This window comes from Nomascus leucogenys, chromosome 11 (genome assembly GCF_006542625.1).
Source record: "Nomascus leucogenys isolate Asia chromosome 11, Asia_NLE_v1, whole genome shotgun sequence".
Classification (NCBI taxonomy): Eukaryota; Metazoa; Chordata; class Mammalia; order Primates; family Hylobatidae; genus Nomascus; species Nomascus leucogenys.
In genome coordinates, this window is record NC_044391.1 from 12,573,908 (window position 1) to 12,590,577 (window position 16,670).

The following is a 16,670-nucleotide window of genomic DNA, read 5'->3' on the forward strand; positions in this document are numbered from 1 at the left end:
TGTTATCATCAGTACAAGATATTATAATTTGAAATAAAAATACCTATTTCCAAGCCTCTTGAGAATCCATGACTAACATATATCATATACTTAATGTTATTTATTATATGTTTCTAATATTTTTATTAATATAATACTCTCATTATGGAAGACTCTCTCAGAAGAGGAAATATGCAATTTTGCTTTTGAAATAAAATAGATTGCCAAGTAAAATGTATTAAGGCAAACATGGCAGCTTCTCTCACGCTATTCCTTACATGTTTGGGTAGTTGGATTCCTTCCAACTTTTTTTTCAACACTATAACAACATCCTCCATCTCTATGATTTTTACTGAAGTTTACAAGATATATTTGTATTAGAATAGTGAAAATATGTCTACCTTTAGGAAGAGAAAGAAGACTAAGGTCAAACCCAACTTAAACATTTATCCCTTTTCATATGATCTTTGGATAGGAAAACCCAGGATCTAGAAAATTTTAATGACAAAGAACATTCATCTTCGTGTATACAGTATGTAACAGACAAGCTAACACATTGTAGCTGTTCAACAGATACTTGTAGAATGAGTGCATACCAGCATCTGACCTGAGGAATTGTTTAGTCTTACTGATTCCACTCACCTCCACCTTAATATCATTCTCTAACTCTGCATCAAGGAAATCCAATGTTACTGGCTCCTGAGATTTGGGGTTCTACACAGAAAACAATAATAATTAGGTACATGTTACATTATACAATGATGCTGTGTATAAAACAATTTTATGGGTATTTACGAAATTGTGCAAAAATTACTTACCTAGGATACAATAATTGTATAAAGGTATCTTCTTTCATATATATATTTTATATATACATAGCTTACAGATAAAAGCTAGAGATTGAGCTTTAAGTGCAGGAAATCTTAATTAATAACCAAGTGAAGACAGTGTCATTTTGAGTGCTGTATTTGATACTGCATTTCTAATCAGAAGCTCTTTGGGCACATTATTTTTGAAGAACCATTCACAACTTTCTTTTCATTAATTAGCATGGGAAAGGGACAAAACATAGCCATTTGGATAACTTATTTGGTAATAAAACAATGGCAACATGTAAGCATACTTTTAAAATTTGTAAAAATGTGTATGAGAAAATGTTTTAAAATTATGTCTACACTTGCCAAGTAAAACATTCTACTGGACCTGTTCTTCCTTCTGACAGTATATAAAGAAAAGGTGCAAGTTTGCTTCATATATTTCAATCTAAGAAATTTTATATTTTAATAATTCAAATGACATCAGAATGTATAAGATAAAATTTGTGGTTGTCATAAAGATTTTAAGATTAGCTATTATAATTAAAGTCTTACTAGCATAATAACCCCTGGGTTCACTGAATACTATTTCCTATTGCTTCTTCTTGCTGGCGTATAATAATAAATAAAAAACACTGGGGAATAAGATAGATTCTTATTTATTCATGTCATTATATAAAATGATACTGTTAGTCTGGCAAATTTACCTCATATATTATTTTAATTTCTCAGTTGCAAAATGAAGACTCATTGAACTATCTGATAAACAAAATACAGTCAATTCCTCTATAACTTCCTAAGTAATGTAACATATCATACAAAAATTTCAAAGCTTACTAGACCAATAAAATCATAATAGGTATATGTAATTTCATAATTGCAAAATTTTAGAAATTGAATTTTTAATTTTTATTAAAATATTACCTAAATCTGATAACTAAATACCAGTAACAAATGCAAACTATGCTGGATTAGTGCAAAGGTCACTCAAACTTTAATAATATAAACCTCACAGGCTCTTTGAAAAGACGTTCGGATCATCACCATTTTAAGTGCTGTTTTAGGAAGAAACTTCCCAAGGCAGTTGCAATAAGTCAAAACGTACTAAAGTTAAGCATAACTTATCAAGATGCTGAATGACATAGTATACATGGCATATATTTACTGACAAAAATGCCTTCCTTCAAAGAGTAATTCCACCTAAAGATGAAAATTTTTGATTCCTATGGTTTTTGATAAATGAACATTCTTAAAGGCAAATTTTAAAAAACAGCCATGTCTGGCACTTTAATTGAAAAAAAAATTCACTGCTTAAGTACTCTATCACTATAATCAGAAGATTCTAGAATACTGAAAATAAGTATTAAATTTTTCAAAGGTGAAAATGCTGACCAGTATTTGTAAGATACTGATGACATCTTACTGCCTGAAAAGGAAATACTCATTTGAAATGTAGCGTATTTTAAAAGAATAAAAGCCAATGTTGAAAATCCTTCTAATTTCTTTGTTTAAAAAATGAACCCTAGAAAATCCCTAACAAAAGGATACTCTAAAGTTTACAATATTATTCAGAATTGCTTATTTAATGTCCCATGAAATAAATTGTCTTCACACAAACACCACCATGTCAGCATTAAAATTTTAACAAACTCACTGCAAAACAAAGTCAAAATAACGAAAATAATAAAAAGTAAACAGAAATAAGAATATTTATCTTACATGCAATGGATAATGCATAGCATGACCAGACCCAAACAGCATGCATGGAGGAGGCATTATCAGGAAGAATTGGCAATATGAAGATCATGTCCCAATCCAGCATACAAAGACATAGAGAAGAAAATGAAATCATAAAAGAAAAATCTCAAAGCATAACTTGTACTTTTAAAATAGCAATCTAGCTGACCATTTTTTAAAAGATCCACCACGGGCATGGTGACTACAAAATTCAAAAGCATAATCTTTCAATAAGAAAGCACCAAGAGAGGCTGAAGAACTGGAATATAGTCTCTGCACACCCATCGTTTTTGTCTGATATTTAAAGTACCTAGTATTTCTCATTTGCAAAATTTGGTTATCAATGGAAATAACTACTATATCATTTGTGGAAACGAAAGAATGCAATGTTAACAAGTTTTTAATTGAAATAACTACTAGATAGTATTACAAATGCGACTTAGTTCAAAAATATCCTTCAAATTGAGGAGTCTTATGTGGTTGCTAGTTTGCCATTTAGAGTTTTCTTAGAATGAAAATAAAAATAAAACAAACCATTTTCAGGTTGTTTATTTTTTAATTATATTGTTAAGAGTTACATGCAATATTTGAGGTTGCTGCAAAAACAAAAATTCACTAAAATGCACATGACTGCAAAAGTGTAACATAATACATAAAAAGAAACATGCAAGGACAGTAACAAAACAACTTACTATATCAAGAAAGGCATAAACATAATTTTAAACTTTATAGGAATTATAAAAGATACGAAGACTTTCATATGCAACAATATGAAATTCAGTTTGTTCTAAAATTCTAGCACTGGAAGGGAGCTAAAGTTTCTCAACTAGTGCAGTGGCTCTGCACTTTAGAACTCCATGGGGAGCTTTAAAAACTATTTAGAGGCCGGGCACGGTGGCTCACACCTGTAATCCCAGTACTTTTGGAGGCCAAGGCAGGTGGATCACGAGGTCAAGAGATCAAGACCATCCTGGCCAACATAATGAAACCCCGTCTCTACTAAAAATACAAAAATTAGATGGGCATGGTGGCAGCACCTGTAATCCCAGCTACTCGGGAGGCTGAGGCAGGAGAATCGAATGAACCCGAGGAGACAGAGGTTGCAGTAAGCCAAGATCGCGCCACTGCACTCCAACCTAGTGACAGAGTGAGACCCATCTCAGAAAAAAAAAAAAAAAAAACAGAACAAAACAAAAACTATTTAGAGGCCTGGTCCCATCACTGCCAAATTAAATCAGAATTTTCAGAGGATGAGGCAGGGGACTGACATATATATATTTAATTTCCTAGGTGAATATACTGTGTAGGATGGAAACTAGTGACTAGTTCAATTCTCCTGCTTTTCAGATGAAGAAAATGAAACACTACAGGATTTAGTGGAGTGCTCAAGAACACAGTGTTAGCTTTTAGAACCAAACTAGCACTCAGTTCTACTAATTCACAGCTTATCCATCTCTTAAGAACATATTACCTCTTCATTTTAATGTCACCAACTTCTGGGTCCAAGTGATTCTCCTGCCTTAGCTTCTCAAGTGGCTGGGACTACAGGCATGTGCCACCATGCCTAGCTAATTTTTCTTTCTTTTTTTTTTTTTTTTTTTTTTTTTTTTAAGTAGAGGCAGGGTTTCACTATGTTGGCCTGGCTGGTCTCAAACTCCTGACCTTGTGATCAGCCCTCCTCGGCTTCCCAAAGTGTTGGGATTACAGGCCTGAGCCACTGCGGCCAGCCTTAATGTCACCAACTTTTTCAAAGAAATGGTAGGCCTACCTATACGATCTCAAATAATGTTGAACATCCTTTGAAATTCTGAAATTCTCTTGCTAAGCTATAGGAAGTATCCTTTTATGTTGACTATTAATAGTTTTACTGTGCATATAGAAATATTGCATACATATGATAACTGAAGTTTTGTTGCCAAAAGGAAAAGCTTTTGCACTGAGTTTACCAGGTAATAAAAATTCACTACTTATTTGCATTTTGGTACATTTTTAATTAGCTAAGGGAAATTTCTTTAACTTCTAACCCAAAATTATACTTTTTAGAAATTTTGGCTTAAAATCTGTGGCTTATGGAAACTGTCACATAGGAATTGCATTTTATTTCCACTTAGAAGTCAATTTACAAGCAATTGTTAGGATCACATGAATTTGACATTAATTTTACAATTTTAATAACAAATTGATTTCTAGAAGCCATCTCGTTATGATTTCTCTGATTATTAACCTGATTCCATAATTGACTTTGCAATCTTTAGTTAGCCTATACACACCCTCTACCATCATTAATAACATTTTTGCTCCAGCTTATTAAGAAATGATGCTCATCTCATTTCATGCTCTGGAAGCTTGATGTCAGGAAAGGCAGCTTTAATTATAAGCTTTAAGAACAGAAGCTTAATCTCAACTCGGATTTAGCAAATTTGAAAGCACTGTTAAGGCTACCTTCATTCACAGTTACCTGGATATTGGGTCTCCTTTTTCTTAAATTAATTGTTGGTATACCTACACCAATAGGCTGAAGCAACAGAAAAATGGTAATTCATCATACTACATATCAACATAGGTACCGGTTCTATCCTATAATCAATTTTCGTCAGATAGTTCCTTGATTGGAAAAAGGTCTTCATGATAGAATTCAAAATATTTGGTAGGTATGGAGTTCATGAGTCAATAAAATAAGAATGTAAAAATATCTTCAATGAATAAAAACTGTTACATTTTTAAGAAAAATGACTATTATTTTTCTTTTTCTAGAAAATTACGTATTTGGGAAGTGGGAAAAATGGTTGTTTGTCGCAGATTACTTTTCCATCGATTTGACCAAAAAAAAAAAAAAAAAAAAATAGAGAGAGAAATAACAATTTTCTCAGAAAATTGACCCAAATATAAATATTTTTAATGTCCATCCCTCAATTCATATGTTGAAATCCTCATCTCCAGAGATGATGGTATCCAAAGGCTTTTGGGAGGTGATTAGGTCCTGGTTGGTGGGTCCCTCATGAATGGGATTGGTGCCCTTATAGAAGAGGCCCTAGAGAGAGACACGTTTCACCCCTTCTCCTCCATGTGAGGTTAGAGTGAGAAGATAGCTGTCTAGAGGGAGGCAGGCCCTCACAGAACACCAATCTGTCCAAGCCTTCGTCTTGCACTTCCCAGTCTTCAGAACTGTGAGTTACTAAATTCTGTTTATAAGCCACCCAGTCTATGGTATTTTGTTATAGCAGCCTGAATGAACTAAGAAAATTATACGATATTAAAAAGTTTTAACGTTTCATATTTGTGCCTTTGTTTTCTGAAGTGATACCAAATGTTATATCTATGGAACTAATAGAGAATGTAACCATAACAGTGGAGATTTATTTTAAATATTAACTTCTCAAACAGATTATGCACAATTTCCTATACAATACATATTTCTTAGAATTGAACAAAATGAGATATCTAATTAAGTAGACCTAACCTGGCTACTTCAATGACACAAAACGGAAGAAAGTTAAAATCCATTTTGGAATAAAGCAGAATACATAATTCAACATATATCAAAATGTGGTCATGCTGGTAAAAGTACACATTGAGAAAATATGTTATGAATCCTTAAAAAATTGAATATGTGAAAAGTCCATAGCTATTTTATGATATTCTGGGGGCTTTTAAAGAACACTCATCTTCTACAAAAAGACCTTCACTGAAATATTTTTAATTAGGGTTACAATATCAGGAAGAAAACACAAGGCATTGATCAAGGAATACTTGCATAACATTAGACTTTCACCTTCTTAAATAATAACGGCTGCTATAAAATAGCATTATTTTTCTTCACTTGTATTAATGAATTTCTGATAAAATAATTAAGATTTTGTTAGTATACTGTTACCATATGTTCCTTTGTATTTGTCGATTTCTAAAGCAATTATCGTATACTATATCATCCTTTTATGAAGTATCAAACTGTATAGCATGCTCCTTTAGCCACAAAATGGAAATCATAATATTTACCGAGTTAATGATGAGAATTCACAAGCATGAATTTCAGAAATAAAGAATAAATTGATGTTCAGAATGATTTCTTTTTCATGGTGTTCTGAAACAGTATTTTTGGAAATGTCTTTCTGTTACATATTAATATTTGCTTTAATAAAATCCAAATATAAAGATATGCAAAGCTAATTTATAATATAGAAGAAAAATATCAATTGGGCTTTAATGAAGTTGCTAAAGAATTTGTTTTCTCTGTAATATTATAAATTTTAGTGAATTATTTCAAATATGAGCCAAATATAGGTTAATGTCATTCAAATAGTAGTATTTTCTACATAAATATTGGTTATTAGTAGAAGAATGTAGAAAAGGAAAAAAACTTCAAGTTATTACTTCTCTTTCACTATGAAAACCACCTAAATTGTTACGGCCATTAGATGGTAGATTTATATATATACATATCTCCATCATATATGCATTATTGTACTTATTCTTCTGTCTATGATATATGTTAGTTCCTTTGGGTGAGGGTTAAGGTTTATAATCATAAAAGTAGAGATCCCTCACACCCTTCATCACATTACATTTTTTTTTTTTTTTTTTGAGACAGAGTTTCGCTCTTGTTGCCCAGGCTGGAGTGCAATGGCGTGGTCTTGGCTCACTGCAACCTCCGCCTCCCAGGTTCAAGAGATTCTCCTGACTCAGCCTCCCAAGTAGCTGGGATTACAGGCATGTGCCACCACGCCCAGCTAATTTTGTATTTTTAGTAGAGCCAGGGTTTCACCATGTTGGCCAGGCTGGTCTCCAACTCCTGCCCTCAGGTGATCTGCCCGCCTGGGCCTCCCAAAGTGCTGGGATTACAGGCATGAGCCACCACGCCCAGCCCACATTACACTTTTATTGCTTTTGAATTACTTTAGTTAGGGGGATTTAATTGAAAATATACTGGATATACAAAACCCAAACAATAATACTTCAAAATTATAAAAAATTTTAAGATATAAAAAGATAAGTTTTCGGCCGGGCGTGGTGGCTCACGCTTGTAATCCCAGCACTTTGGGAGGCCGAGGCGGGCGGATCACGAGGTCAGGAGATCGAGACCACGGTGAAACCCCGTCTCTACCAAAAATACAAAAAATTAGCCGGGCGTGGTGGCGGGCGCCTGTAGTCCCAGCTACTCGGAGAGGCTGAGGCAGGAGAATGGCGTGAACCCGGGAGGCGGAGCTTGCAGTGAGCCGAGATGGCGCCACTGCACTCCAGCCTGGGCGACAGAGAGAGACTCCGTCTCAAAAAAAATAAAAATAAAAATAAAAATAAATAAAAATAAATAAATAAAGAAAAAGATAAGTTTTCAAGCTATAGCAAAATCATAGGATGATTTGCCAAACATAAATTACTCTTTTAAGAGGAATTTAACAGGATATGCTTTTAAAGAGCTGTGGTAGTTTAATAATAATACGAAAAAGTACTTATGCAACATTTATATTAAAACAACACATTTAAGCATAACTAGGGTGATCAACAGCTACATGTGCTACAAGTAATTATGTGATGAATTTGATATGGAAATAAGTTCCAAAGTCAGATAAACTAAAATAGACTTTAGTTATAAAATGTAATATTATTTAATGTATTAAAATATATAATTAATGTATTACATTTAATGTATTTTTGCATTCAAAATCAATAGTTCTCTTATGGATTTGAACAATATTTAAATGACACAACTTTTTGTGTGTGTATGTTCACACACTTGTCGTATATTCTAATATATGACTAACATTAAATATGCATGACTTGGGAGAAAGAAGTAGTATGCATAAGTCTGCATGGTTTAAAGGATCTTCAATATTATCTTCAAAGTTTAACAATAACTAAACAGATGATTCTAAAGTTACAATTATAAGACTCTGATTAATTTTACGTCTAAATAAATTTTGCTATTAATGCCCTGTGAAGCAGTTCATGAAGAGTGAAATGAGTTGTACAAGATAATTTATGAAAATATCTTGTATCTTGAGAGAAGAGGCATAAAAATTAGGATAATATGGTTCATCGATGGCATTTTATCTCTTTCAGATTAACTTGCTGATTAATAAATACTTCCCATTTCTGAAGCCCATCACATGAATTTTACTTTTTGAATCTCTTACATCTCTTTATAGGCCTGTCCTAAAGTAAAAGGAAAACCATTCTGGGAGATGGAAAGCAGAGTTAATTACTAGAAGAGAAGGGCAAGAGAAAATGTGGCCTGGACATAGATAAACATTACTAATATTTATCGGGTTCACACTCATGTCTGGAGCAATATCCTTTATTATCTTACAGCTTTAAAATCAAAGTCAGAAGTGGGATGCATGAAATTGAGGCTCAGTGGGTGATAATGGCTGTCTTTGAGATAAAAATATTAGTGCAGCTAAATTGGTAACAGAAAATGAAAACTGCTTTCACACTTTCATGTAGTATAATGTGTGGTCCTTGTCATCTAAGAAGAGAGCCACATTAGAGACTGTACTTTGATATTTAGTGTTATACGGTAAATTTTAAAACAACAATCCTATTAAGAACATTAATCATTAATTCTACAAAACACTAATCACTGTAAACAAATTATATACCAACCTTTGGCTGAAGATTTGGATGTAATAAAACATAACCATTAGGATCGATTGCAAAGTAATACCCATTGGGGCACAGCTGGAAAAGAAAAAAAATAAGCTTAGATATGCCTGAGTCACAATTAGAAATCTGTATTCTTTTAAATACATAATGTATTAAATACACATCTTATAGCATGTTGAAAGATAACATGGAATCATATTATTTTAGAGATGCTTTTAACCATTTAGTTCCTTTGCTAAGATAACTGCCCATAATTTTTGAGAATTACCTAAGTGACAAGCTAAATTAGTAGAGTTCTAAACTAGAAAGGGTATCAAAAGAGCAAATTTCATCTTACTGTAAAACGTGGTGTCAGTCTTTTAATATCTTCCAAAGACACATCTACTCCCATCACACCAAGAATCAGCTGGTTCTATAATAAGAGAGCAAAAATGGCATTTTATGTCAAAAATTTACATATTTTTACACAATTATATGCTCATCTTTTGCTTGCATTATGGTTATATTCCATATTAGTTTAAATGTATATATAGGGTGAAGCACTCTTGGTGTCAATTTACAAGGATTCTCAGCTTTGCTTCCCACAACTTTATCATCATTATCATTTAACTTAGTAAAGAAAATCTAGATAATTGAGGCTAAAATATATAAAAGATAAATAAAAGTGTCTGACACTTCTTGTACCCTTTTCTTCTAATATGTATTTTCACTGCTATTGTACAGTCAGCCCTTATAGCTGTGTGTCTATGTAAGTGAGTTTAGATTGACTTTATGGTTTACTATAATTAAGAAACCACAAGAATGTCCAGCTTAAAGATTATACAATATAGAATAAAAACACATTGGATTTTTGCTGCAGATAGTTTCTGTGTATGTAACTATCCTGAAAGTATGTGACCATATTGGTGATAAAATCCTCAAAACGCTATTTCTAGTCGCTGCTAATAACTTCTATATACCAAGCAACAGGCATCATAGTTTTAGGTGCAAGTAGAGGAGGCTTGTGGCAAACTGCTATCACAATCTTCTATGGGACATAAAGATGGAAATTGTGTTAAAATTTTGAGTCCAAAACTGTTGTTTCAAATGGACTCATATAAATTATAAAAAGCAAAAAATTATAAAATCTAGTAATTACAAAAACATTTAAACTTTGTGTAGGTACAGATAGAGTAAGAAAAGTTATGTCAACAACTATGCTCTTTTCCATGAACCAATCTTAGTTTGAGCAAAAACTTCCCAACTGAAGCAATCTCTTAGTGCACAGTGAGATTTGTGAACATGTATGAGAAAGTGAGAGTTACTCTTTTATGAGTTACAATATTTAGAACCTGCAGATAGTTAAGAATGGTAAGGGGCCCCCAAAAAGGAATAACTGTTTTCTATGGCCACCTTATTAAAATAAGGAGTTCAATTGAGATATATAATAACTGATCAAACAATGCTGAAGTGCAACAGACTTCATGAAACCATAAACTGGAAATAAATATCCACTCAAATCAAGTATACCACCTACATTATAAAATCAGTTTCTAGTATTAAAAAAGTCTTAACTTCAAAATCTCAAATTCCTTCTGAATCCAGCTAAAAAATTGGAATGCAATCCTATTTAAAATCAAAAGCATTTAACAAATAAACAGTAAGTACAAGATACATATTTTTTAGAACTTTTAAAGAGGCATTTTACTGCATTGACAAAAAACAAGTGCTATAAAAACTAAGCATTCTATGAAATTATTCTTCCTGTATCCTAAAAATAGAAAAAAAAAGAGAAATATTAATTTAAATCAGATCCTTAAGTTACAAGATAATTTTTAAAAAGCTATCGTTTGGGAGTTGGGGAAGAATGATTTAATATACCACTGTACACCTGACACAAACATCACCATGCTTTTGGTCTTTGGATTTTTCTTTCTAAACTCCATTAATATCTCAGATGGATTCTTAAAATGTGCACACAATATTACTGTCCATTTATCATATAATTACTCCCAGAGTCTGACTCTGTGTTCTCATCAGGTCATAGTTAAGTGGAGTTAAGTTGAATCTTGGCTCTAGGGCAACAGAGAGTTTGACCTGCATTTCCTTTTTCCCAGGTGGTTATCGCATAGGCAGCTGTTGCCTTTGACCTCTGGCCTCACAAGACAATTACACTGCATGTATTTTCTTATGGAAATATCTTATCCATGTCGAGCTTCAACGTCACAGTTTGTCATTTATTATTATTAATTTTATCAATTAACTTTTAACCTTTAAGTTTGTCTTATTTTCAAATTGGCCGGTTATGTTGAAGACCGGAAGAGTTCCAGTAATGACAAGTCCCAGTTCCTAAAAATAGATTCAGAGAGAAAGGCAAATTAAAATTACAATTTAAGCTTTGTCGGAGTGCATTAACCTTTGATATCTGAGACTGCATTTTATAGTTACTTTATAAAGAGCCACAAAAACTAGTAACTCATTTTGAATATCTATTAAAATTTATTTTTAAAATATCAATGAAAATATCTTGGAAATAATTAGGGACCTACTAGGCAGCTACTGAAGCATGCAACATTTAAAATAATACTCTAATATACTTTAAAAATAATCAACTTACACAAATGGTCAACAGCCTGTATGCATTTCAGTAACCCTGTGTCCTCCCCCTTTTTCATAGTGATAGTTCACCTAATATCAGGGCCTCCATAAGCAGAGTGATAATAAAATATTATTTTAAGTGATTTATTTAGCTTCCCTTTTTGTAGCTTTATTCTTAATTTTTTTATGCCCTAAGCCAAAGACTTCATGCTAAATGACAAATGTGCAGTTGAATAACACGATAAATAAAAGAAACATTCTACTGATACTGCATATCTGGGATATTCTAAGTAAATGTTATGCTCTTCAGAAGAAGCAATACTACTTCTAAGTAGACCCCAAAATAAGTAGTAGTTTTTGACAAAGTAAAATTATGAAGAAAAGACAACTGCAAGCATCAAATATAAAAGTGTAGCCTGAGGAGTTTAATATAGTAGAACTAATGCCATCCTATTAATCAGCACATAATTTATTAAATGAATCCATACAGATTAGTCAAAATAAACTGATTTTCAAGTCAGAGTTTGCTTTTGTTACTGACATCTATATCCATTATAATTTTTAACCAGTATTTCATGTCAAAACTACGTTTAACAAAATCACTCTTTAAAATAATTTTTAAATTATTGTTTGAAATTTCGAATTTGCTAAAATGAGAAAATATTATTAATCTTCTCACGAATAGTGATTCCAAATCCAAATCTCAAGAACTCAGAACAGAGTTCTGGAATCAGAACCGAGTTCATAAAGTTGGATTTGGAATCATTATTCATTAGAACATTAAAAATATTTATTAATATCAGGGAGCAAATGTTGTGGTATCAGGTTGTGGTTCATAATTGTGCACATACGAGGCCCAAATTCAAAGGGAATACAAATGAATTAGGGAGGAGAGGCAATAACAGAGAAGCTTCCAGCAGACCAAGATACCAAATTATTTGCAACAAATAAAACTAAGGAAACAACCATACATATTTGGGTGCATGATGATTGATATGGTTTGGCTGTGTTGCCACACAAATCTCATCTTCAATTGTAGTTCCCATAATCCCCCACGTGTTGTGGGAGGGATCCAGAGGTAATTGAACCATGGGACGGTTTCCCCCATGTTATTCTCGTGATAGTGAGTAATTTCTCACGAGATCTGATGGTTTTATAAATGGCTTCCCCCTTCACTCAGCACTTATTCTCTCTCCTGCCGCCCCGTGAAGAGATGCTTTCTGCCATGATTTTAAGTTTCCTGAGGCCTCCCCAGCCACATGGAACTATGAGTCAATTAAACCTTTTTTCTTTATAAATTACTCAGTCTCAGGGATTTCTTCACAGCAGTGTGAGAACAGACTAATACAGTGATAGATACATGTTGGTGCTTACAAAGTCCTAACCAAGAACACTAGACAACGAAACATCCTTAATTATACAAATTAATGCTTCCAGTGAAAACCTCCCACCTCAGTAAAGTCAGGCTATAGACTAATTCATAAAACTGGATCCAAAAGATAATTTAGTAAAGATTTGGTGAAGTGTCTATTACAGCTATAATCTATATGCATAGTTTTAAAAATGCTAGCATGGTTTAAGACAAGGTAGATATGGATGTAATCATTTCCTTTGCATTACTTTTGCATTTTACTGCATACCATAATTTGCTTCTAAAAATGGTAAAATATAGCCTAAAGTGAGTTACTAGATTACTAATGTATTAGATTTAAGATAATTATCAATGAACTCATTGGGGCCCAGCTTGAATTTTTTCTCATTTATTAAGCAGACCAAAAACTTGTACTCTACTCCTGAGCACTGCACATGTCTCTAGAAAATAAGAAATAAAACACGATTTCTCTATCCTGGAATTTTAAAAATATTTTCTAGAGCTCAACTCTTGTCATACCTCTTTTTATAAAGAGCTTCGCTTTGTCTCCTAATTAAAATTAACTCTCCACAATATTGTCCTAATCTCCCCTTATCACCAAAAATGACCAAGGTATAATTTTTTTGATATACTCAGTGCTTCCCAACTTTTATGCTATACCCCATTTCTATGGTTTCACTTCTCACCACCAATTGCAAAAATCTTACACTAATATGATCAGCTAAAATGTCTCCATTTTCTTAAACACAACCCACTTTGCCCCCAATATTGGCTTCTCTATTTCGAAGTCAGAATTCTTTTTCTCATTATATCCATTATATTTGGTTTTGAAATATATTTACTTTTTCCTTTTTAATATAACTATTTTTGACGAACATATATTTTTAATCTGCTGTGTGGAGAGATTATAAACAAATAACTAGGAATATATGAGGATCACTTTATCATCTTCAAACCAGTAAAAGTAATGCTGTATGTGTCCAATGAATAGCAAATTCACGTGTTCCTGTTTTTTGTTTTTTTTTTTACATTCAGTTTCAGCTTATAGCACAGCACATTTAGAAGCAACATTTCCTCCTAATGTCATTTGTGCTATCAGTAAGAACCTTACCAGCAATGCAGACATGCTGGCTAATGAACTTCCAGTCAAAGGAAACACAACAGGGCATAATTATTGACTCCTCCTATCATACACTGTCCTGTGATGGATTTGAAAAGTGCAACATTTTGACCACAGCTTTGGATCACTATGTGACCTTAAGTAAATATGTGATGTCTAAAAGGAACACTGGACAGTAATTTTAAGCTAGGGCTTGAGGTAAGCAAGCTTCATTTTATCTTTCTTAGCGTGCAAGGCTGCTGTTAATAGTGCCTATTTTTCTTCTAACTTCCTGTATATGTTTATTTTCTAAAAACCAAATGATAAGTAATTCTAAATGGACTGCATTTTGCCCTATGGGTTCATCATTACATTTGGAAAAGTAGTAACAACATATCACTGAACTCCAAGTAGGGAAAAGGGTTACTGAATCAGCATTTATTTTTCAGATCTTATTATTTTGATTCTCTCCAAATATATTATTTTAGTAAATCATTAATAAATTCTTCTCACTAAGACTAAACATAAGTATAAAGCTTAAGTGCGATGATTATTATTTATAACTTTCATGTCAGGAAAGTAAAAATTACATTTAAAAGATTTTCAACTTTGGCCCTATTGACATTTTTGGAGGGAAAATACTTTGTTGTGTGTGGTAGGCGTTTTCCTCTGCATTATAGGATGTTTAACAGCGTGCCTGGCCTCTGTCCACTCAGGGGTGTCCAATCTTTTGGCTTCCCTGGGCCACATTGAGAGAAGATGAATTGTCTTGGGCCACACCTAAAATGCACTAATACTAACAATAGTTGATGAGATTTTTTAAAAAGCAAAAAAATTTCATAATGTTTTAAGAAAGTGTACAAGTTTGTGTTGGGCTGCATTCAAAGCTGTCCTGGGCCACCGGTTGGACAAGCTTGCTCTAGATGCCAGTAGCAACCCCTCCCCTCAAGCCATGACAATCAAAAATGTCTACAGATTTTTTCCAAATGAACTGTGAGGGGCAAAAAGACCCCCCTGTTGAGAACCACTGCTTTTAAATATAATGACATATCTTTACTAAAATGTCAATTGTGCAATGGACAATTTAACATGTGTTTGTTATTTCACACCAGATTTGATCACCTCAATGATGTATTTCAATAAAAAGTCTGAGGGTGAATCTAGCACAAAACATTATATTAATACATGAAGAAGTTTGTGATGATTTCAGTATAAAGTTTTTGCCTATCTAATCACATGTACTCCTGAGTTTTAGCAGATCCAGCTATAGTTATGGAGGCTAGCCATGCTTCTACTAGCTCCTCTACTTTAAAAATACTTTCGTCAAAATTATTGTTCAAAATCTGCAAAAATAGATTCTAATTCACAAAGACTTTCATCTTTTTTTTTTTTACATTAACAATTTAAAAACTTATTGAAATGCCCAGGTATTCAACATTCCAGGTTGGAAATTCTACATTCTCAATGAAGGGATCAAGTAGACAAGAAGCTAACACTTTGCATTTGTAGTTCTCGGCTACATACAAGTCTATGTTTTTATGTAAATTATATAAATTCTAGGAAAGAAATCTGTGATAGAAGAAATTTTGGGGAGGGTTTAATGAAAAGGAAAACAGAGACGTCATCTAGAAAGAAGTAGAAATCATCCGTGTGCTTTTGTTATGACAGTCTTTGAACAGCTCAACCTCTTACCAATGCATCCAGGTACACATTTGTCCACTGGACTTGCTTAGCTTTGTCTCCTGCTAAAACCATTGGTCTTCCCAAAACATCCAAATATTCCTGTTTATGAAAAAAAAAAAAAGTTGTGGTTAAAACTAGGAATGCTGTGTTGAAATAAAAATTACAGAGAAAAAATATTCTAGAGTTAAAAATGAATATAGAATCAAAATTATTGAGACTGAATATATAATCAGTTAATTTCTATTTTGGGTACTCCATAAGTGGTATGGCTACGTTATTTTGAATCAACAATATTTGACTTATATTATTTATACAATATATCTACCCCATTTTTTTTCTAGTAACAATCAGAGCATTGTTTTTCTGTGTTACAGCCAGTAAGTGAAATACGTTCCTTGTGAATTGTTTCATGTTAATCTCAACTATTTAAGGCTCTGTGATTTACTGCATGGAATTGCACAAATTTAAAATCATAAAGCACATACTTTCTTTCATATCACAGATTGTTTGGCTGAAATTCAAAACTACATTTAAACACATCAAAAAATAAAGGAAATACTGTGCCAGATCTAGACATCAGACTCAAATGCAGCCGCTGTTTCATTTCAACATTCAATGTATTCAGTATTCACGTCCACAAATGCCATGTTATTTCTGCTAAATTTTGACTTTATTTTGTAGATCTTCAGCTATGTTTAAAAAGGAGTAGCAATTTTTCATAGTAATTTATGATTATTTAAAAAGAATAAATATTTAAATTAACTTAATTACTACATTCTACAAAAAGTTATTTAACAGGCATGTTTTC

General features: G+C 32.7%; 1 protein-coding gene across 4 annotated transcripts in view; it reads right to left on the reverse strand.

Annotated features, from left to right (window-relative positions):
* CACNA2D1 (calcium voltage-gated channel auxiliary subunit alpha2delta 1) overlaps positions 1-16,670 on the reverse strand; it is a 504,363-nt gene that overhangs the window by 51,439 nt on the left and 436,254 nt on the right. For all 4 annotated transcript variants that reach the window (XM_030822006.1, XM_030822005.1, XM_030822007.1 and 1 more), the window contains 5 exons: positions 15,872-15,961; positions 11,382-11,459; positions 9,469-9,543; positions 9,132-9,206; positions 622-693 (listed from right to left, as the gene is read on the reverse strand). In XM_030822006.1, coding sequence (XP_030677866.1) covers positions 622-693; positions 9,132-9,206; positions 9,469-9,543; positions 11,382-11,459; positions 15,872-15,961 — 390 coding nt within the window. The remainder of the gene's footprint in view (positions 1-621; positions 694-9,131; positions 9,207-9,468; positions 9,544-11,381; positions 11,460-15,871; positions 15,962-16,670) is intronic.